At 37.1% G+C, this 24,786-nt stretch overlaps 1 protein-coding gene across 1 annotated transcript; it reads right to left on the bottom strand.

Moving 5' to 3' along the window:
* Nucleotides 1-12,744: 12,744 nt before the first annotated feature.
* LOC124983019 (C-type lectin domain family 4 member A-like) lies at nt 12,745-24,412 on the bottom strand. The gene is made up of 6 exons (XM_047549874.1): nt 24,169-24,412; nt 19,600-19,716; nt 16,816-16,926; nt 15,559-15,710; nt 14,220-14,335; nt 12,745-13,241 (listed from the first exon to the last, which is right to left on the bottom strand). The coding sequence occupies exons 1-6, from the start codon at nt 24,305-24,307 to the stop codon at nt 13,094-13,096; spliced, it is 783 nt and encodes a 260-aa protein (XP_047405830.1). The 5' UTR covers nt 24,308-24,412; the 3' UTR covers nt 12,745-13,093.
* Between the last annotated feature and the right edge of the window lie 374 nt (nt 24,413-24,786).

Raw genomic sequence — 24,786 nt, 5'->3', positions numbered from 1 at the left:
CGCCTCCCCAACAGGAGAGACTCACCCGGCAGCTTTGAGTTGGTCCCAAGTCTCTCACTATCTCCTCTTTTGAATCTTGCGTCCTGGAGCAGCGTGAAATGCAGCCGCCCTCTAGTCCGCCATCTTCTGCTGATATTCTTATTGGTTTCCCTCTGAATGTAATTTGATTCTTTTCTCTCGCGGCCTTTAAAATTCTGTCTTTATTTTGTATGTTAGGTATTTTCATAATAATGTGCCTTGGTGTGGGTCTGTTGTAATTTTGTATGTTTGGAGTTCTATGAGCCTCTTGTATTTGGTTTTCCATTTCATTCTTCAGATTTGGGAAATTTTCTGATATTATTTCATTGAATAGATTGTTCATTCCTTTGGTTTGTTTCTCTAAGCCTTCCTCAATCCCAATAATTCTTAAATTTGGCCTTTTCATGATATCCCATAATTCTTGTAGATTCTGTTCATGATTTCTTACCATCTTTTCTGTTTGACCAACTTTGCTTTCAAGATTAAATAATTTGTCTTCAATGTCTGAGGTTCTGTCTTCCAGGTGCTCCATTCTATTGGTTATGCTTTCTATGGAGTTTTTAACTTGGTTTATTGTTTCCTTCATTTCAAGTATTTCAGTTTGTTTTTTTTTTTAGTATCTCTAACTCTTTATTGAAATGATCTCTTGCTTCCCGTATTTGCTCTTTTAACTGTTGATTGGTGCGATCATTTAATGCCTGCATTTGCTCTTTCATCTCCTCCTTCAATGCCTGCATTTGCTCTTTCATCTCCTCGTTAGCTTCCCTAATCGTTTTAATTACGTACATTCTGAACTCCCTTTCTGACATTTCTTCTGCTGTGCTGTCATTGGGTTTTATTGATGTAGTATCTAGGTTTGTTTGGGACATTTTCTTCCCTTGTTTTCTCATATTGGTCAATTGTCAGTGGGACCCTGAGATATTGCAGTTTTCCGCTATTGGCTTATAGTGTCCCGGTAGATTTCCAGTGTATCACCTCCCAGCCTTCAGTAGCCTGATGTCTTGGAGGAATCTGATAAAGCAGCGTATCCAAAGAAAACTGCCCCTAGCCCCCTACTGGTTCCACGATTTGGAACTGACTCTGTGCTGAAATGCTCTCACTGTGGGCCTGCACCGTGCAGCTGGCCATGTGGGAGGAGCTCACTGCTGGAGTGTGGAAGGCTACCTTGGGAAGACTCTAGCTGCCCTGCCCGGCTCCAATAAGCCACCTCTATCTGGGCCTGCCCCCCGGGCCGAGCTTTACCCAGTGGGCAGACTCACCCGTGGCTCTGTTTCAGTCCCAGTCTCTCAATGCCTCCCCTTCTTAACTCCTGGGTTCTGGAGCAACAGGGGGTGCAGTCTCCCTCTAGGCCGCCATCTTGGATCGCCCCGAGAAGAGAGCCTGCAGCCGGAGTGGGCAGAGCCGCCTGAAGAGGTGTCTGGCTGCCCTGCCCTGATCCTAGAGGCTGTTTGCGGATCGAGGCTCTCCGTTGGTTCGGGGGCTTGTGGCTGGTTCTATGTAGAAAGTCTCTCACTGGGCGATCAGCTCCGAGAAGCTAGCCTTGAACGGCACCTCCCACCGCAGGGGTCCAGACTACTTGGGGAAGTCTCTGGCTGCCCTGTCTGGACCCTGAATCTGCTTGCGTGCCAGAGTACGCTGATCTGCACTGGCTCTGGGACTCGGAGCTTGTTCTGGTCAGAAAGGCTCTCACCAGCGGGCCAGTTCCGTTCTGAGAACCTGGAGAAGCTGGCTGTGTGGGCGGGGCCCACTGCCGGAGTGCGCAGGGCTGCCTGTGGATGACTCTAGCTGCCCTGCCCGGCTCCGATAAGCCACCTCTATCTGGGCCTGCCCCTCGGGCCGAGCTTTACCCAGTGGGCAGACTCACCCGTGGCTCTATTTCAGTCCGAGTCTCTCAATGCCTCCCCTTCTTAACTCCTGGGTTCTGGAGCGACAGGGGTTGCAGTCTCCCTTTAGGCCGCCATCTTGGATCGCCGAATTTTTAGTTTTTAAATGATTACATTAATGATATTAGTAAAATACTGATTTTTAGACATGTTTCCTATAGTTCCCAAAAAATAAAATGCTTAAATACAAATATAAGTACATTTAAGCTACTAGTTTAATAATAGTAGTAATAATAAATAGTAGTAAATACTAATAATAAGTAGTATTAAGTGGTACACACAAATATTTCAATATTTTGAATACAGTTTCAGGGGAAGGTTGGAAAACACAGATAGAGTAGGAAAAAATTCTATTCTGGGTCAACAGTTTTAATCCTTATTATTAGCCAACAGCTTAAACCAAGTCTTTTCACATCTCTATGCCTTTAATCTTTATCCCTAAAATATGACAATAGTAAAAATAATAATAATAATAATAATAATAATAATATCTCAGTAGTATTTGTCTTTCACTCACCTGAGAAATTGAAGCCTAATTCCAAGTAATTTTTGTCAGAAAAAGAAAGTCCCTTGTCAAATGTCCTTAGAGTTATTCATGGGAGAGTATTTCAGAGGAAAGCATGGATATTTATTCTACAACTGTATACTTTAGAAAATGGCTTAACATGAGAATTTGATCCACTTTTTACACTTGCCTAATGCACAGAACAGTGTGTTTTAAGGGTCCTCCTTTTCTATTCCTTCAAATAAAAAAAAAAAAAAAAAAAAAAAAGTAAAGTGATACTGAGTATCCAGAAGAAAAATCCATCAGTTTGAAGTAGAAGAGAAAGTATCAGTGAAAAATTGAGTTCTGGTCACACCCATTTTACACTTTGGAAATGAACAGTCACTGTCACACACAGACTAGATAATAAATAAAGTCTTTGAGGTAAAGAATATATTTACATACCTCACCTATTAAGGACTTCACCACAGTGTCCTTCTGTATTAGTGTTGGGACTTCAGTCACCTCATTGCCTCATAGATCCTGAGACTGCAGGGTATCTGCGGGAACTGTGAAATTCACCCTTCCTGCAGACTAAGGTTTTTAGGGAGTTAAACAGTTTTTCTGCATTGAATGGTTTTCTTCATCTTAATCAGTGTTGAATGAGGAGAAAAAGCATGTCTTAGAGTTTGAGAAGAAAGCAAACCATGGATTGTGAACAGCTTTAGCACTCATCCATTGACTTTGGGGTCAAAGTCCAAGACACAGTTTTATGCCCATTTACACAAACACAGTGTGATTCTTCATTATTCTCTATTAGGATGAATCAGGAAAATGGAAGAGACCTCCAGCAACACACTGACTTGTCCCTAACACCCAAAAGCAAGTCGGTGGCAGAACATGGGCAGAGAATCAACTGTAGGAAGAGAAGTTGAGAGGGACAATACATACCAGTCTAAAGGGTGTGAGATATTGTTCAAACAGGTAGATCCTATCTACTACCTTGGATATTGGGCATTTGCAATTAGGGAATTCAAAAACTTACAGGAAGAAGGATAAATGCTTGTGTCTGAATTTGGGGGAATAAATAGAGGGGTCTCAGTGAAAATCATCTGAGTACATTCGATCTGTGAAGGTCGCTTTACTCTCTTCTTTTCAGAAACTAGCATATATCACACTTGGTTCTGATTTTTCTGGGGGATTCCCTAGGAGCCCTAGGCAGTGGTGATGATGATGACCATGTTCCTTTCTTCCATGTCCACTAACTTCCAGAGAAGTGTCCTTACTGGAGGCAATGGGATAAATAATTGAACACAGTGACTTTATGGGTGAAGATTTCTCCTCACACCACAGAGTAGGGGAGGGTGAGTTCCAGGAATAAGGGCTAGAAAACTTGAAGGGTGACCACTGGGGAGAGTCCAGGCCCTTTGGTTCCAGACAAGCAGAGTGCACTGGCCTTTAACTCTGTGATATCCAATTGGCTGTATCCTGACAAACTTATGAGGGGAAAGAGGATGGTGGTGAACAAAACCCATTTTTGTCCCAAGCCATAGCTGATCCTACAACCTGGTGACTCAGTAACCTATTGATGGTGGGCACTAAACTTGACCTATGGTTTAGGGATTCCAGCTAGACTCTGAAGGTCTGGAATTTCTCTCTCCTCCTTCCTTTCCTTCCTTCCTTCTTCCTTCTTCCCTCCTCTTTCCTCTTTCCTTCCCTCCCTTTCTGTATTCTTCCCCCCCCCCCCCGACTTAGGCGAGAGGGTAGTCTCCTGATTTCTATTATTTTAGTTATCCCATTTTATTTATTTATTTATTTATTTATTTATTTATTTATTTATTTTGCGGTACTGGGGATCGAACTCAGGGCCTTGTGTTTGCAAGGCAAGTACTCTACCAGTTGAGCTATCTCCCCAGCCCAGTTATCCCATTTTTTAAAATAGCATTGCTTACCTGCAAGATAAATGAACTGTGAACCTAAAATAGTTACCAGAAAAAAAAAGAGCTGAACTGAAAGGGTCAGGAACAAAGGATAACAAGAATCCTAGAGCAGAATTCAAATCTGGTCCCAAACTTAATTTTCAGGCAACATGTAACTTAGAGGTCCCAGATCCAGGCCTCAGGGAAATACTTCCTGTCTTTTTCACTTGCATAGTCAGAGACTCTGTCCTCACTATCCGTGAAGAAACCAACTCTTAAGTACCTCATGCTCCAGGAGGTAAGACTTGTGGACCTGCTATGGGAAGACAGTAACACATGTCCCCATGTAAGACTTATTTTCTTCATTAATTTCTATTTTTGTGGGTGTGGTATAGGGGATGGGGCCCAGTAGAGCTCTACCAGTGAGCTACATCCCCAGCCCTTTTTAAAAAATTTTGGCGCAGGTTTTCACAAAGTTGTGGAGGCTGGCCTCTGACTGGGATCCTCCTGCCTCCATCTCCCAAGTCCCTGGGCTTATAGGTGTGTGCCATCATGCTCAGTTTCATCATTAATTTCTATGGTACCTTATTTCTCAGATGGAATAAGGCCATGTGTGCAAGGAACGTTTCTTACTGGAAGCATTTAGGCTATCAAGTTGTTGCTTGTTCCCTTATCTGTCCTGTAAGAAAGTTAGTCCTATTGCTTGTTCAAATAGAGTTTAGAGGTAAGTATATTTTTCTCTATAAATAAAAGCAAATGTAGCACTAAAACTTTTTCAATTAATTAGGAAAGAATTAGAGTAATTTAATATATCAAATATTGCTGTTACACTGATATGAAGATCACACTTTCCATTGGCAATGAGAACTGAACAAGAAAAATGGACATTAACTGAAGCAAGCAGATTTCAGAAATGATTTCTTGGTTTTTTTTTTTTTTTTTTTTTTAACAGTGAATGATATATGGAGACATAAATAGTATACAATAGGATGTAGAAGTGTGTGTGTTATAGACCCTGCGCACTCAAGAAAGAAAAGAGAATAGCTGGGTGTGGTGGGCACAGCTATAATCCCAGCTACTTGGGAGGCTGATATAGGAGGATCACAAGTTCAAGGCCAGGCTCAAAAACTAGTGAGGCTCTGTCTCAAAATAAAAAATAAAAAGGGCTGGAGATGTAGCTCAGTGGTAGTGTCCCTGGGTTCAGTCTCCAGAGAGTTAAAGAGACAGCAAAAAGAGAATTGACTTCCGTTTCACCAGAAAAGGTCAGATGATCTTTAATGGGTAGGAAGTGGAGGAGAATGAAGGGTGTACCAGTGAAAGGGCAGTACACAGAGTCATAGAACTTGGAAGCAGTGATTCAAAGGCAGTATGAAAAAACTCATCCTTCCAGAGCAGAATGTCCATTTTGGGGGTGGGTTTAACATTGCCAAGTAAGTAGTACATGTAATTATATAATAATACACCATGAAGATCAGGACTAATAAATTAAATCTGTTAAGGCAACAGTTACTTAGCTTGATAAGTGAGAAAATGATATCCCAGAGAACAGAAGATATGTAATAGAACTACCCTCCTGCCAGGTGAAGTGGCACACATATGTAATATCAGCAGCTCAGGAAGCTGAGGCAGGAGGATCACAAGTTCAAAGTTATCTTCAGCAACTTGGTGAGGCAGTAAGCAACTCAGTGCAACACTGTCTCCACATAAAATATTTAAAAAGGGTTTGGCTGGGAATGTGGCTCACTGGTTAAGCATCCCTGGGTTCAATCCCAGGTACCAAAAAAAAAAAAAAAAAGACCAAAAGCTCAAAATAAAACAAAAAAACTACCCTATGTCCTATGGTGCTGGTTTGGATCTCAAATGTCCCCAAAAAGCACGTGTGTTTAAGACTAGGTCCCCAATGCAGCCATGTCCAGAGGTGGTGTGTTTAGGGAGTGATTGAATCAAGAGGGCTCTAACCTCATTGGTGGATTAATCCATATGATGAATTAGCAATTAGAATGGACTTCTGAGAGATGTGGAAACTATAGGCAGGCAAGGCATATTTAGAGAAAGTAGTTCACTGGTACATGCTTTTGAAGACTATATCTTGTCCCTGGTCCCTTCATTTCTTCATTTCTCTTTCTCTGTCTCTTTCTCTGTGTCTCTCTCTCTCTCTCTCTCTCTCTCTCTCTCTCTCTCTCCCTCTCTCCTCTCAACCCCCATTCTCTCCCTCTCCCTCTCAGTTCCTGGGCCTGAGTGACTGTGTGATCCAACTCAGTGGGTCCACCTCTTGGTAAGAATCAAGGCAGAACATAACACCAAGAGCAGTTGTGACAGAGCTAATTTTGTTTGCAAAAGGGGAATTGCTCCCAAAGCCCTGTTGGCTGCCAGAGCAAGCTGCAGTTTATTTGGCTGCCATGCTCTGCAGCACTTTTCCCCACCATATCCTTCCACCATGTTCTGCCTCACCTGAGGTCCAGATGAATGGAATGGAGTTGGTTTACCATGGACTGAAAAATCTGAAATCATGAACTCAAAAATAAACTTTCCTCCTTTAAGTTGTTATTGACAGGTGCTTTGGTCACAGTGATGAAAAACTGACTAACATACATGATCCAGCAATCCCGCTACTGGATATACAGTCAAAGAAAATTAAATTTTTATGTTGAACATATATTCACACTGTGATTATTGCAGTACTGTTCACAATAGCCAAGATATGGGATCAAACTAAAGTGTCCATCAACTAATGAATGAATTAATAAAATGTGACATATACATACACAGTGGGATACTATGCAATGTGAAAAAGAACAAAAACCTCTGATTCTATTCTAATTAATAAGTTATACTACATGTATATATGTATATAACATCAAAATACACTCTACTTTCATGTATATCTAAAAAGAACAAATTAAAAAATCCTCTGACTCTTGACAATACAGATGAACCTGGAGGACATTTTGCTAACTGAAATTTTGCAGGCACAGAAATGCAAATAGTGTATGGTCTCACTCTTGTATGGAATCTAAAAAAGGTGATTTCAGAACTACAGAGCATAATGTGGTCACCAGAGATAATTAGGGAAGAGAGAGAATGAAAAGATGTTGGTCAAGAGACACATAATTAGTAAAACAGGAAGAATAAACTGACAAGATCTGTTGTTCCCTTGAAAAATATAAAGAGTTGATGGTACCTGTTCTCACTGCAAAAATGATAATTATGTGAAGAAATTCATTTGTTAATTATCTAGACCTAACTATTCAATAATGCATATGTACTTCAGAACAACATATTATACATACTAAATATATACATTTTATCTGTCAATTTTAAAAAAGAAAGGGAAAATACAACACTACATACATTGGCAGTAAAAATGAAATACTTAAACACAAAAGTAAAAAATTATGTATAAGATTCTTACAAGCCAAACTATAAACTATAATTAAATATATCAGTTAAAAAAACTAATAGTAAGATATTGCATGTTCAAAAAAACCAACATGAAATATTGTTAAGATATCACTTTTTTTCAATTTGATCTTTATATTCAACACAATCCAACTAAAACACCAGCAAACTACATTTCGGATATTGAGAAAATGATTTTAAAGTTTACATAGAAAGATAAAAGATTCAGAATTGTCAACAGTACTGAAGAAGAACAAAGTTAAGAGGATTGGCACTGTCAGTTTACATTTTACTATAAAGCTGCAGTAATCAAGACAGTATGCAAGGGTCTGGAGATATAGTTCAGTTGGTAGAGTGCTTGCCTAGAATGCACAAGGCCCTGGGTTCAATCCCCAGCACCACAAAAAAAAAAAAAAAAAAAAAAAAAAGACAGTATGCAGTTGGTTAAAAATAGATGGATCGATCAAGGGAACAGAATGCAGATTTTTCACCAAGAAGCAAAGACAATTCAATAGATAAATGGTAGATTTTTCACCAAGAAACAAAAACAATTCAATGGACAAATGGTAGATTTTTCACCAAATGGTGCTAAAACAATGGGAAATCTACATGAGAAAAAAGAGGAAAAGGAAAAGGAAAAAGGAGAAGAATTGTCTAGACACAGATCTCATATGTTCATAAAAATTAACTTAAAATGGATATTGTACTAAAAGTAAAACAAAAATATAAAAACTTCATGCACATTACAGAGGAAAAATTTTAGGTAGGCTTGTGCTTGGCAATGAATTTCTAGGTACAATAACGAAAGTATAAACTATGGAGAAAATTGATGTTGAAATTTGTTAAAATTTAAAAACCTTTGTCTTTAATGTCATCATACCAAAACGCATTTTACTGACATATAAAACTAAAAAGAACCAATATAAATAAATAAATAAATAGACACTGTCACAGGAATAAAAATACAAGGCACATACTACAATATTCACAAATCACATATCTAATAAAAAAAGTACATCTAAAATATGAAAAGAACTCATACAACTTAGTCTGAAAATAAACAGCTCAATTAAAAAGTGTCCAGAAGATCTGAACAGACACCTTCTCAAAGAAGAACAGAAATATTTCTATAAATAGAAAATTGCTTAGGAAAAGATGTTCAGTACCATATGGCATTAGGGAATTGCAAGTTAAAATGAGATGCCACCCACAGAAAGACAAGCACCAAAAAATGCCACTCCTATCTGTAATTTTAAAAAGTTGATTTCTTAGAAGTTGTGAGTAGAAGTGGAGGTTGCTAGACACTGGGGAGTGTGGGTGGAGGAAGATATGAGGAAAGGTTGATGGATGGGAACTACCTTATAGTAAGACATGAAGAAGAAGTTCTGATGTGCTGTTGCAAAGCAGGGTGACTATAGATGGTGTTGACTTGTGATATATTACAAAAATGGAGAAGTACTGAGAAATAAAAACTGCCAAATTATCACAATGAATCATATATATATATATGTATATATATGGTTATACATACAAACATAATTATAACACAAAAGCTAAAATAACAAAAAATAGAAGGGAGAACAGTACAATAGAGCAAGTAGAGTAGAGAAAAGAAGGAAAGAAGAAAAAGGGAAAGGATTGGGGGATGAGATTGCTCAAATTTTGTGCACTATGAATCTGACATATTGAATCCTATTATGTACAATTACAATGGACCAATAAAAATAAGCTAGATAAAAAGGATTTTGAAGGTTTTTACATAAAGAAATGATAAATGTTTGATGAGACAGATATGCTTAACTCGATTTAAGCATTACACTGTGCATACATATATTAAAACATTTCATGGAACCCCATAATTATGTACAATTCAATGATTTATGTATCAGTTAAACACAAATTTAAGTTTTAAAAAATGAAATATTTCTACTTATTTTATCATTTATGGAGTTTGGGACTGTGTATGTAGCCAATAAATAATACCCTCTCTCCCCTCGTCCCTACCCAAAAAGATGCAGGAATATGAGAGTGATAACAGCATGAACTTCATTATTGACAAGAGCTAGAATGAACTATATGACTTAAATTTCCAACCTAAGTGTATTTTCTAACACTTTATCCTGTATTAAATTTGCCCAGACAGTGAGGTACAACTCTTTACCTCTCCTGCAGAGACATTCATTCATTTTCTCTTTCAATAAATATTTATTGAATGACAACTTGGGGCCAGATACTGTGTTAGGGACTCAACAGTGAACAAATCAAAGTCACTGCACTCAAGGATTTTACATTATAATTGATAGGGAGGAAAACAATTTTAAAAATTAGACACCACTGCACACATATTAGAATGCTTGAAATATACAACACTGACAATTCCAAATGCTTTCAGGGATATGTAACAATAGGAACACTCTCACTCATTGCTAGTCAAAAGGCAAAATGATAACAACTTTGGAAGACAGCTCAGCAGTTACCCACAATACTAAGCATAGTATTAACATCCAAGTTAACAGGAATGTTCCTAGGTGTTAACCCAAATGAATTAAAAACATGTCCACACAAAATCCACACAAGAGGCTAAATTAAAAAAAACTTCATTCAAAATTGTGAAACATTAGAAGCAATCAACATGTTATTCAATAGATGAATAAACTGGTAGAATATTTTCAGCAATGAAAAGAAATGTCAACATGACACAAAATAAAATAGAGGAAACATAAATGCACATTACTAAGTGTAAGAAGACACCTAACAAATCTGTGCAGGATCAACTTGTAACATTGTAAAAGACAAAAGCATAAAAACCATATAAAAGATCAGTGATTTCCAGTTGTGAGAGAGGAAGAAAAGGATAAATGACTGACACAGAAATTTTAGGGCAGTAATACTATACTCTATAATACTGTGGTATGAGTATGTTCCATTCCTGTACATATTTCTAAGAAAAATAAATGCAGAGTTACACAAAAAGACATATAAAAGAAGCAACTTTATTCAGAATAGACAAGATATAGAAATAATTCAAAGTTTACAAACAGGAAACTAGATTAACAGATCATGTTACAAGGAAACACAATTCCATAAAAAAATTGAATCTACAAATGAAAAAATATAAAAAGCTGGAGAGAATCTCACCAACATATTAAGAAAAAGAAAGCAGAAAGAAAAAAAACAAGCTTTGTTATTTGATTTAAATGGAATTTGAAAGCTGGAAAAGCAGGAATCATATCATTGCATTCATAAGGTAAAGACAGAGAACACCAGGCAATGATGGAAGTCTTTATTGTATGTAGGCATAATGGTTACAGGTTTGCATACACTTAATAAACTCGAGGAGCTATACTCTGAAAGTCTGTGTCTTTTACTTATGTAAACTATACCTCAAAAAATCAAGTCACCAAAAGTAATATATTTTCTTAAATCCATCAGGACTCAAGCTGACAAACAACTAGAAATTTATTAGTCTACACAATAAAAATTCACAGTAGGCTAGGCTTTGAAAAGAGTCTACTCAGTGACTCACAAGGAACTTAGTAAACCAGATCCTTTCTATGGCTCTACTTTGCCATTCATGTTGTTTCTATCATTCTAAGGCTAGTTCCCTCATGGTTACAGAATGACTATCAGTTGTGAAGAGGACTCTTCAAGTTCATTAGAAGAAGATTCACTCCCTGATACCTCTGAGAACAGGAAGAAGCAACTTCTTAGCGGGACTACCAATTCATGCTATTCCTAATCCTATCACTAGTGTGATTGTGTTGGTTGACCTGGATTAATCCATATGCATTCACAGCATCCCAAGACACATGAGCTTCAAGAAGGAAAGTGTGACTTTAAACAATATTGAAGTGTTGTTTTTGAGGAAGAAGGGATGAATAGACAGCAAACATAAACCACAATCCTCAACACTGGTTCCTCATTATAAAATTCCATTTACAACAATTTTAACTGCTCCAAAGAACTTCTTTTTGTTTACACATATTTCATTCAACACTCACAACGAACAATTGCTTTCATACAACTGAACCGTGCCTCATTATTTATTCTGTTCTTGAGTCATTGAGTTCATCCCCAACAAGTATACACAACTGATGATTTCCATGTAGGCAAAGAAAGGACTATTAATCTGTTTTAGTCAGCTTTTTTGCTACTATGAGCAAAAGACCTGACAAAAAATAATTTTAGAGAAGGAAAAGTTTATTGGGTGATCATGATTTCAAAGGTCTCAGTCCATAGATGGCCAGTTCCATTCCTCTGGGCTGGAGGTGAAGTAGATCATCATGGGGGAAAGGATGGTAGAGGAAAATGACTCAGGACATGGCCACCAGGAAAGAGAGAGAAAGAGAGGGAGAGAGAGAGAGAGAGAGAGAGAGAGAGAGAGAGAGAGAGAGAGAGAGAGAGAGAGAGAGAAAACTTCTCTCACCACAGACAAAATATATAAAACTAAAGGCATATCTTCAGTGATCCACCTCCTTCAGCTACACCCTACTTTCCTAGTTACCATTCATTTAATCCCTATAAGGGAATTAATGCACTGATTGGGTGAAGGCTCTTATAGACCAATTATTTCAACTCTAAAATTTCTTTCATTGTCTCACACATGAGCTTTTGGAAGACACCTCATATCTAAACCTTAACATAATCCATGTTTCAGTAATTAAGATCATCTGAACAAAATTAACATCAAAAGGGTTCTGGAGGGTTGTCAGTTGTCAGCAGATCTCTACCTTCAGAGAAATCATCCAGGTTTAATATTGTCATTTCAACAAAAATATTCTCCCCAGTATTGAACATTCTACCAAAACCTTAGTGTGTTAAAACCACAACTACTTTATTATTTCTCACAATCCTTTTCAGTGAATAAGGTTCAGTTGGATGGTTTTTAATTCTATATCACTCTTTAAACACAAACCTCACGTAAAACCTGTGACACACTGATTTAAAGATGCTCTAGAGAAAAATAAGGGAAAAGGCATGGAGACACATTCATACATGCAAGGTAGAGGGAAGAGTTGAGTTCCATCACTGGCTAGTCACATGATGAAACATTTCACTTTTGTTCAAGTACACTCTTTATTGTGTCAATCAAAGGCATTTTAAGTAAAATATATCTTTTAAATTTTCTTCATATCAATCCTCATGTTACAGAAATAATAATGGAGTAAGCTCATTGTACATAAAGTCAAAGTCAAACAGAATTATTGTATAATGTGCTCTCTGGGAAATGAACTGGTAAATTCTATATGCAGAACTAAAGTTTTCTCAAAAGTGGAATAGTTGACCACATACTTAAAAGTCTATGGACTGTCCCTCATATAAAGAACTTATGAGCTATCTCTAGAATAATGGATGTGAATCTAACAACGTGTCCATGAAAAATGTTTGATTCATAAGTAGATCTTCATCATTTCACAAACTAATCTTTGACGTATATTACAAATATTATCATTCCAGCCCCATTGTGGATGCTCTCCACGATAATTTAGAATAACACAATGCCCTCCGCCATAATTGGGCTCGCCTGCATGCCAGAATCTGAAACAGAGTAAAAGGATGAGTTTTCTAAGTCTATTTTAAAGGGTTACAGAGAGTTATGGGGCAGAGGCTGGGGTGGAACTTTGCAGAAGTCAGGGTCAGATATGCCCAGATCAACCCTTTGGCACTTCTCACGCAGTTTCTCCTCCACCAACAGCTCCGTCATTTCCCTTGAAAACTGTGCCCACATCACTCATATTTTATCATACCTTATTGCATTACATATTTTACCAAAATTTACCCAGAGGCTTCCTCTAAACATAGGTCCTGTTACCAGGGGACTGTCAATCTGTGGGGTTTTCTTACATGATGAAGAGAAGTCACCATGGTCCCATGTATCAATATAGTTCTTTTTTCTCTTTTTTAATGGGATGACTTGAGATTCTGAAGAAATACTTAAATCTCTAGATACACTTATTTCTGTTTTCTTGGACAAATAATATAATTTCTTAGAGTCTCAGTTTGTCCATCTAAAAACTGGACCAGAGTAACAGCACTGTATTTTCTCAAAGAAGATATAAGGATCAAAGGTGAAAGGATACTAAAACGCTTAAATGCTTTTTAAGATTATGTAAATATGAGATACTGTAATAATATCTAAATTTAGGATTTTTGCTTTATGACAAATATCAAATCATAAGAATATGTAATGATCTTTAAAAACATGGATTTTAATTATAGAGAATAAATAGAGATTTTTAAAGCAAAATGGAATCCACCTGGTTCTAAAGACCATTGTTGGGTGACCTTAGCTGAACTGTCTATACTCTCCAAACTCAAGTTCCTCATTTCCATAGTAAGAAAAATAACATGGTCTCCTAGGGTTCTTGTGATGATTTGATAAGGTAATAAAATTTCTTAACCCTGTGTGCAACAGTGCAAGAGTGAGCTGTTCTAGTTTCAGAACTGATGCTGGAACACTCTAAACTTCCTGCATGATCCAGAACCCAGGATTTCTTTATCTAATTCTATACTCACGCGGCACTTTGGTTGTATGGTGTCTGATCAACCCATTGCCAGTGTCCTTGACCCTCTGGATCTGACAGCCCCACATAATAAGCAGCATTTCTATCCATATTCTGAGTGATGAAATCCTAAAGAAAAAGAAAAGAAGTCATAGGCTTTAGATACTCAGTTGGGAACTGAGTATTTTTTTAAATTGGCCAAATCATGCTATGTACAGGTATGAATATAACAGAATTACTCTCATAGGTAAATATAATTTACCAACAAAAATACTTTAAAAATAATTTTGGTGATTATTTCTTCTTTATTATTTTAATTGTAAAGTCTGTCAGATAATGTGATAATTTGATACATATACACGCTGCATAATGATCAAATTGGGGTAGTTAACATTTTCGTCTCCTTTTTTTTTATACTTTTTATTAACAACTAAAAATCATACATATTTAAAGGCACAGTGTGATTTTTCAACTGAATTCTTCCTGGTCATACAGAAGTGAAACGAAAAGGAAATGATTCAGGAATAGCCAGATGGGGACCCCAGAAGTACAGGTCCTTGAGCAACGCAGGATCAAAGACATCACCCATGAGCTTTAATTTCATTAAATATGGAAGCAATTCCTATCTACAATCATAATGAATTCCCATCTCAAATTCACTGTCCCTCTTTTCTTCACTAAGAGAGAGCATTCTTCAAAGTTGTACATAAGAAAATTCTTATAAATTTTATCATTTTAATCTCATAGAGTCATAGTTTTTTTTTTTTTTTTTTGGTACCAGAAATTGAACCCAGGGGTGCTTGACCAATGAGCCACATCAACAACCCTTTTTTTATGTTTTATTGAGAGAAAGGGTCTCACTAAGTTGCTTAGGGCTTCACTAAGTTGCAGAGGATGGCTTTGAACTCATAATCTTCCTGCCTCTGCCTTCCCACCAGCTGGGATTATAGTGTGCACCTTCATACCCAGCACTTCATACATTCTTAAAATTTCATTCCTGGTTGCTGACTCTGATTCTTTATGATTTAACTTTGCCTATTCATGTTAAGTCTCCTCTCTTCTAAGCAGTTGATAATTCATAAAACAGTTACATATTGGAATAACAAACTGCTATTATAGGCAGAAACATTTTCATCCTTCCACTAAACCCCCAGGTCTCACATTTTGAATGCCATAATTTCAGGTTAGCTACACTGAAGAAGGTACAAGGTGTGGAATGTGAAGGCTGAGAGAGGGAGCCCCTCCTGTCTGTCTTATTGAAAGTCTTCTGCCACAGCATCAATATCTCTTCTTGGCAAAGATGTGTACAAAAATCAGACAGGCTCATGACTCCATTGTGTCCTAGAAAGTACCTGCTCTTTCTTGCTGTTGATCACCACCAGATGAGACCCCATTCCAGAACAGTTCTCCTGACTCTCATTCCAGGATTTTGCTTCAGTAGAAATAAAGTAACAACTGGAACTAAATGATTTCCAATTCTTTGGGCAACAGCTCCAGACTTTTCCTTTATTGGGAAGAAGAGCGTACAGGTGCAATAAATGAAAATTTATTTTTAAAGTGTGTGTATTATTAAATTTACAGACCAGTGGAAACCATATGAAATCTGCAACTCCCATATTCACCCAGATACAGCAAGGAAACCCCTTTCCTTGGGGCCAAGGAGCCAAGTCTGCCTCCCCCAGGCAATAATGTGTCAGGGCCCCTTTCTCCTGCTGGAGTGGTATCAGGAAAAACCTGCTAAAATATAATGTTTATATAAGACGCAGACTCCAAAACCTCAATACAAAAATGTCCAAGTTTCAACAGAAAATAATTATTCATATCAAGGACCAGGAAGTTCTCAAATTTAGTAAAAAATGATAATCAATAGACATACACACAAAAAAATAGCTAACAAAAACGATAGAAATTTTTGACAAAAATTTCAAAGCAACTATGGTAAAAATGCATCGACAAGAAGATATAAACAAACTTCAACCAAAGGTAAACCCTAAGCAATTTAATGAATCCCTGTCTCAAAATGAAAAATAAGAAGGGCTGGGGATGTGCCTCAGTGGTTTAGTGATGCTGGGTTCTGTTCCTGGTACCCTTACTTATGTAACAGGTAAATAATTCTATGGAATCCTAATCCTACTGCTTTTGAAATATCCTTACTTATATAATAGGTTAATAATAATTGACAACGTACAGGTGGGGTTAAAATAGGATCTTTAAATATATGCTAAATTTTTCTGTAAATGTAAAAATGTTTTTAAAATAGCATATTTGAATGTTAAAAATTCATATTCCCAATAATACATTATTATCATTTCTATCAAATTGTTTTGATTGACATGTGAGAAAAAGATTAGCCTTGCACAGAAACCTCAGAAAGAAGCACAGGCTAAAGAAATGCAATAGTAATATATTCTTTTGAACAATCAAGCTTCACAGGGACAACTTTAAATATACTTATAAGAATTTTAGATCCTATGGAACTGTACACTTGTAACTTGGAATGATCATGAGACTCCACTTCTTAGTGTGATCTAACTGGAAATCATAAATACCGATTTGGGATCCTTACATAGTGCAGTCAGCAGCTGAATCCTAGGTATATTAAGTTTTACCTTTCATGGTTGAATTGTTTCGTACACACTCCAAATTTGTGTGAATCATTTCTTTTATAGAACTTTTATAGTTTTTTTCTTCAAGCAGCTGAGAATTTTTTTGAAAGAAAACTGGAAAATAGAATAAAAACTAATCATTTCTCTGGTAGCATTGGGTCATTGCTCTTTACTGTTGCTTTCTTGCATTCTACACAGAAACAAAATTGTATAGATGTCCAATTACCTGATTGAACAGAGCCCTATCAGGAAAAGTTTCCCCCTGACCCCAAAGTCAACGGAATCCTAATCCTACTGCTTTTGAAATATTAGATATCTCCAGGAATAACTAAAAGATAAAGAATTGAAAGAGGACATGACAGTTCCATCATAATGGGATCTAAAGGAATTTATTCATAGTCTCCTTCCATACTTAACCTAAGATGCAAACAAAAGCTAAATTTTGTGGTAGAGGAGCCAAAGTCATTTAAGGAAGTACACAACCTGGGACTTTGGGGGAAGGAAGAATTTGCTAATTTTAAGCAATTCTAGGTTATCTTAAAGGGCCAAAAAAAATGTTTTTCAAAAACCCCAAGATTGATTAAGAGGACATTGTTCTTCATCCCTTTTGTAATTTAACTCTCTTCATCCCAACTGGATCTAACTCCTTAGAGTACCATGTCTCTCCCAATTTAGAAATAACTCACCTCTCCCTCTGGAAATTGAATTTTCTGGGCTGCAGTTGTATCTCAGTGTTACAGCACTTGCCTATGCAAGTCCTGGGTTTAATACCCAGTCCTGCAAGAAATTAAATTTCCTCTTTCCCCTTACCCTCTTATTTGTTCCTTGACCCACCTCTTTCTGGCTTTGGCTTCCACCATTTCAATACAACCATCCTTGAAGTGGATCATCAGTGATATCCTACCCCATTTATTAGTCCTCTTCTAATGGCCTTCTTGCAATCATTCACCACGGGTCTTCCTCCATAGCTCTTGATACAGTGCTCTCTCCTGTTCTGCTCCCCATTTCTTATGACTGCTTCTTATCCTTTTCCACAAGTTCTCTTCCACCATTCACTTTTTTTAAAATGTAGCATTTCCAAGAGTTCTATCCTAATCCCTATTTCTTGTTTAAAATCCTCTTCTGGAGTGATATCATATATTCTCATGTGGGGACTTGCTGTCATTACGTGAATGATTTCCAAAACAAAAGTCCTTCTCCTAAAATCTAAACAAATGTGCCTCCCACTGGACATGTACATTTGTGCTTTAACACATGGTGCCCAAAATGTTAAAAAAAAAAGTCTGTCACGACAAACCTGCTACTCATCCTATATTGCCTGCCTCTTTGAATAACTTCTTTACTGCTGAGTTTACTAAGGTCAGACTATTACATGCACAATTTCTCTGGGTCCTTTAATCCCCAATATTCATCAAGCTTTGACCTCCTTAATTATACCCTCTTTACCATTCAAAGCTACCTGTCTTCTTTTTCTTCACTAACACTATTCCTTAAATGAAGCTCACAATGTTTTTCAATAGGATCATGAATTAGCCTCTGTTTGGTGCATTACAATTATCCATAATAATAGGATGCACTGTTACATAGTCATACATACACATAACATTATTATCAATTTCATTCCCCAGTACCTCTTCATTCTCTCCCTTCTTCCTGCACCCTGGTCCTCTTCCTCAACTCTGTTCTCTTCCTCAACTGTTATTCTTCCCTCAATTTTCATGAGACCTCACCCCTTTTCTTCTTTTTGCCCCCGCATTATCAAATATGAGAGAAAACATACAACCAGTGACTTTCTGAGTCTGGTTTATCTCACTTAACAAAATTCTGTCTTCCTCTGTCTGTTTTCTAGAAAATAACATCTCTCTTTACCTTCAATTTTGTCCTTCTAAATCCATTTTCACGCCTCAGTAAAAGCATATCTCCATAAGTCAAATTTGATTATATCAGTTCCCTACAATGCCTTGCCAGAACTGACGCACTGCAAAAATGGCCTCAATGTTCCACCCTCCTTATATTCACACCCCTTTGCAATGTGACTTGTAATATGTCTATGACATTTTGGTACACACAATTGTAGATGTCTCCTCCTGCAGGAAACAAATCCCAGTCTCCTGTGCTCACTTCCTACCTGCACAACACTTCCTATCTAATATTTTAAGCACTGGTTATTTTCAATATTCTCTTAATATATTGAGACCAGTGACTGTGGCTATTTCTGAATTGTCTAACTTGGTACCTAGCAAACAATATACAGGGCCATGTTACTTATCGAATGACCAAATTAATGAATAAAATATCTACCCTAATATATGCTGAGTTTTATGAAATTTTAAAACTTGATAAACTTTGACATGCAAGGTATGCATAAATCTACCTATTTGTTAAATTGACTTTTCCTGAGATCTCACAATAGACCAGACAAAAATTACTAGAAGGAAATTCACTAGGGAACTCTTCCTGGAACCTTTTTTTTTCCATGTCCTTCATGTCCATATAGATGTGTCCTTACACAGAATCTAATACAGAACTGATAACGCATCGATTTCACTCTGTAACACCAACCCATACACACATATCTACTCTCTAAATTCTCCCAATGAAGATGAATTCCATTATTTTTGCAAGAGCAAAATTCTCAGTTAATTCTCAGGAACCCTATCCACCACCCCACCCCAAGAGAAAATTTGTTTTTCAAATGTCTGTATCATTGTGAAATGTCAGTTTCTAATGGATGGCTTCTATTCATGAAAGGCAGGCATTGCTAACTGACTCAGTTGGCATACTTACTGATAAAAGAGACAGACAATAAGATTTCCTTCAGCAGGAAAAGTATCAGCAACAAGGCAAAAAGAAGCTTGGAAAATCCAAAATGACTCTCGTGAGAAATGTTGTTTTCCCTGAGATCTGAAGGATAAATCAAATTGGATTCATCAGTAATAAACTCTACCCTATTTCCAGTTCCTCCTATATGTTAGTTGGCTTTTTGTCATTGTAAACAAAATATCTGACAAGAACAACTTAGAGTAGAAAAGAGGTCTCAGTCCATGGTCAGTCTTCTCCATTGCTCTGAGCCTGAGATGAGGCAGAACATCATGGAAGAAGGGTGTGGTGGATAAATGCCATTCAGCTTAAGATAGCCAGGAAACAGAAAGAGTAAGCAAGGAGCCAGGGAAAAAATATAATCCACTGAGTAATGATATTAATCAAATTATGTTGTCATATCATGTACATTTATAAATATGTAAGCATGAATCCCACTATCGTATATAATTATAATTCACCCATAAAAACATGGAAATAAAAATTATGATTTAAGGGCGTGTACCAGTCACCTAATTTCTTCAACCACACCCCATTTGATTACCAACCAGTAATCCATTCTAAGTATTAATTCATCAAATATATTAATCAATCCACTGATTAGGTTGTGGTTCTCATAACCCATATTTTATCTCTGAACATTCATGAATTGCCACATGTGCTTTTCAGGGGTATCTCATATTCAAACCATAACATTCTGCTTCTGGTCCTCAAAAGTCCATGTCCATTTCACAGTGGAAAAAACAGTTGGTCCATCTTCAAGAGTCCCCATAGTTTTCAAAGTTCCAGCATTTCCCAATACACCAAGTCTGAAGTCTCCTCTGAGACTCAAGACAAACTCTTTTTTGTGAGCCCCTGTAAAAATCAAAAATTACATACTTCCAATATACTACAGGGTAAACATTTCCATTCCAAAAAGGAGAAATAGGATGTAGATGGAAGGAACGGAACCAAAACAACCGAAACTCAGTCAGGAGATATTAGTTTCTATAACTCCATATTTGGCATCTGGGAAATATTATGGTGAGATGTAATCTTCAAAGGGCTTGTGCAGCACCATCCCTGTGGCCTTGCTGTTTGAAGTCCACCTGATCTCTTTTTCAGGCTGGCTCTGTCTAAAGTCAATGGTTTTCCTCAGCAGACATTCCACATTACTGGCATATCTTAATCCCTGGGATCTCCATTCCAACTTCAGCTTCACCTTCATGGCTTCATGCATGCATGCCCTCTCAGAGGAATCCTTCAGGGATTCCAACGCTGCTACTCTGTGCCTGAACATTCAGGTCTTCCTTTGAAATCTCAGTGGAAGCTTCCATGATGCCCTGGTGGTCATTAGTTGAACAGCTCTCCTCTGCCATGCCCTTCCACTATGATGTTCAGGTTCAGTAATGGAGATGATTCACCATAGACTGATCTCTGAAATATTGATTACAAAATAAGCTTCCTTCTCTAAGTTGTTCTTTTCATGTGTTTTGATCACAGTGGCCAAAATGCTAACTCCCTCCTCTTCTACTTTTCAATTTTCTTCCAAAAGGCACAATCACTAATAATATGAATATTCGAAAGAATTGAAAATTGGAATAAGAAAAAATAAATGATGTTTATTATAAAAACTTTAGGGCTGGGGAGATAGCTCAGCTGGTAGAGTGCTTGCCTCGCAAGCACAAGCACAAGGCCCTGAGTTCGATCCCCAGTACCGCAAAACTTTATAAAACACACAAAGGCACAAATTTCTACCATTGAGAATAACTGTTGTTAATATTTTGACACATCCTTTCAGCAATTTTTGAACTGTGTACAACATAATATACACATTTTTCCACTTGATTGACACAAATATTTGCCGATTTCTGATTTACTATTTTATTTTTTACTGTATTGTGAACATTTTTCACCATAATTTCTTTATTAATATTCTTTATTATGATTTATTTTTTATTACATATTTAAATAATATTTCAGACTATGTCCAACTTGAAGTATGCTATAGCAGATAAATCTTTATAACCATGTTTCATATTTTTAAGATAAGCCTGCCTTTTTTAGTCACTATTTCATGGTTAGAAACCACTTTCTGGACTGGCGGTATAGTTTCATGCAACAGTATTTTTGCCTAAGATTCACAAAACTCTGTGATTAGTCACCCCCAAGGGTGAGGGGGTCAGTGGGGACAAATTTCATTGAGATAAAAGCACCAAATCAAAAGAAACAATTTTCTTAAAATTATTATTTTGTCAATTGTGAGGGGAAAACTCAGTATTATAGTATTTCATACCAGGAAATATAGGTACAGACATTTTTGTGTATTTATATGTGGAAGGATATACAATAAAATTCAAGGTCTGCAAGGAAATTAAAGGCATACGAATAGGAAAAGAAGAACTCAAACTATCCCTATTTGCAGATGACATGATTATATATTTAAAGGAATCAGGAAATTCCACCAGAAAACTTTTAGAACTCATAAGTAAATTCATTAAAGTAGCAGGTTACAAGATCAATGCTCATAAATCCAATGCATTTTTATACATAAATGATGAATATTCAGAAAGAGAAGTTAGGAAAAACACCCCATTCACAATAGCTTCAAAAAAAATAAAATACTTGGGAATTAATCTAACATAAGAGGTGGAAAGACCTCTACAATGAGAACTACAGAACACTAAAGAAAGAAATTAAAGAAAACCTTAGAAGATGGAAAGATCTCCCATGTTTTTGGATAGGCAGAACTAATATTGTCAAAACGGCCATATTACCTAAAGTGCTATACAGATTCAATGCAATTCCAATTCAAATCCCAAGGACATACCTTACAGAAATAGAGCAAGCAATCATGAAATTCATCTGGAAAAATAAGAAACCCAGAATAGCTAAAGCAATCCTTAGCCGGAAGAGTAAAGCAGGGAGTATCGCAATACCAGATCTTCAACTCTACTACAAAGCAATAGTAACAAAAACGGCATGGTACTGGCACCAAAATAGACAAGTAGGTCAATGGTACAGAATAGAGGACAGGGACACAAACCCAAATAAATACAATTTTCTCATATTAGACAAAGGTGCCAAAAACATGCTATGGAGAAAAGATAGCCTCTTCAACAAATGGTGCTGGGAAAACTGGAAATCCATATGCAACACAATGAAACAACCCCTCTCACCCTGCACAAAAATCAACTGAAAATGTATCAAGGACCTTGAAATCAGACCAGAAACCCTGCATCTTACTGAAGAAAAAGTAGGTCCAAATCTTCAACATGTCGGCTTAGGATCAGACTTCCTTAACAGGACTCCCATAGCACAAGAAATAAAAGCAAGAATCAACAACTGGGATAGATTCAAACTAAATAGCTTTCTCTCAGCAAAGGAAACTATCAGCAATGCAAAGAGAGAACCTACAGAGTGGGAGAAAATCTTTGCCACACATACTTCAGATAGAGCACTAATTTCCAGAATATATAAAGAACTCAAAAAACTCTACACCAAGAATACAAATAACTCAATAAACAAATGGGCTAAGGATATGAACAGACACTTCACAGAAGAAGATCTACAAACAATCTACAAACATATGAAAAAATGTTCACTATCTTTAGTAATAAGAGAAATGCAAATCAAAACTACCCTAAGATTCCATCTCACCCCAATTAGAATGGTGATTATCAAGAATACTAGCAACAATCGGTGCTGGTGGGGTTGCAAATTAGTGCAACCACTCTGGAAAGCAGTGTGGAGATTCCTCAGAAAGCTTGGAATGGAACCACTATTTGACCCAGCTATCCCACTCCTCGGCCTATACCCAAAGCACTTAAAATCAGCATACTACAGAGATACAGCCACATCAATGTTCATAGATGCTCAATTCACAATAGCCAGACTGTGGAACCAACCTAGATGTCCTTCAATTGATGAATGGATAAAGAAACTGTGGTATATATATACAATGGAATATTACGCAGCCATAAAGAATAATAAAATTATGACATTTGTAGGCAAATGGATAAAATTGGAGAATATCATGCTAAGTGAGATAAGCCAATCTCAAAACACCAAAGGACGAATGATCTCGCTGATAAGTGGATGGTAAGTGAAGTGGGGCAAGAATGGAGGAAGGAAGGACTGTATAGAGGGATACAAGGGGTGGGAGGGCTGGGGTTGAAGAAAAAAATAACAGAATGAATCAAAAACTATTACTCTAAGTAAATGTATGATTACAAAAACGGTATGCCTCTACTCATGTACAGAGAAACAAGCTGTATCCCATTTGTTTACAATAAAAAGGAATTTTAAAAAATTCAAGGTCTGATTTTCTGTAAATGATAATACTAAAGAAAGTATTATGGAACTTTTCTTTCCCACTCTGGAATTCTACAACCCTTCAATTCCTATCTACAGGCAGCACAATCCTCAGAAATTCCTGGGTTTCCAGTCATGACTGCTTAGAGAAATAGCAACTAACATTACCTCTGCCCCATTTAATAGCTGTCTTTTCTCCTTCACCTCACAATTAACTCTGACCCCTGGAAAATGATTTTTTACCTGCAGGAAAATCTGAGTTGGTACCTGAGGACTTCAGTTCATTTTGGAAACTCATTTCAACATTATTTGTTCCCAAAGCCATCTTGACAAGAAACCTTCTGTTCTTCTCAGAACTCCCGCCGTCTTTTCCTTCAAACATATTACAAATGAGATTCCAGCCTGAGAGTAAATTACTCTTCCACTTAACTAGATGAGAGCAGAAGTAATATAGAGAGTGAAATCACATGAAGCCACAGAGGTCCAATCTTCAGCACAACCAGAATGAGAATTACAGCCTTCAAATAAAGTATAAACAAATGTAACAAAGGTGGGAACTCAAAAGAAACAGGAAGGAAAGGAAAAGAGGAAACAAGCAATTAGAGTACTTTTCTGAGAACTTCATTCTATAAACTCACCAGCAAAACTTCTCTGCTTCTACATGCAGGCCTAACTTATTAGCCAACTGACCTGAGCAAACACTTGTTTCTGTCGCATTCTTGTCATCACGTTTGACTGATGAGGCAGCTCCTTTGTACCACATTCTAAGGTGATGATTGACATAACTCTCCGATGACAGACTCCCCACGTTCAGCGTCAGCTTCCTTCGGCATGGTGGGGAAGATCTCATTACTTCTGAAG

The sequence above is a fragment of the Sciurus carolinensis genome, chromosome 4, assembly GCF_902686445.1.
Source record: "Sciurus carolinensis chromosome 4, mSciCar1.2, whole genome shotgun sequence".
Lineage (NCBI taxonomy): Eukaryota > Metazoa > Chordata > Mammalia > Rodentia > Sciuridae > Sciurus > Sciurus carolinensis.
This window is presented reverse-complemented; position numbering and strand designations above follow the sequence as displayed.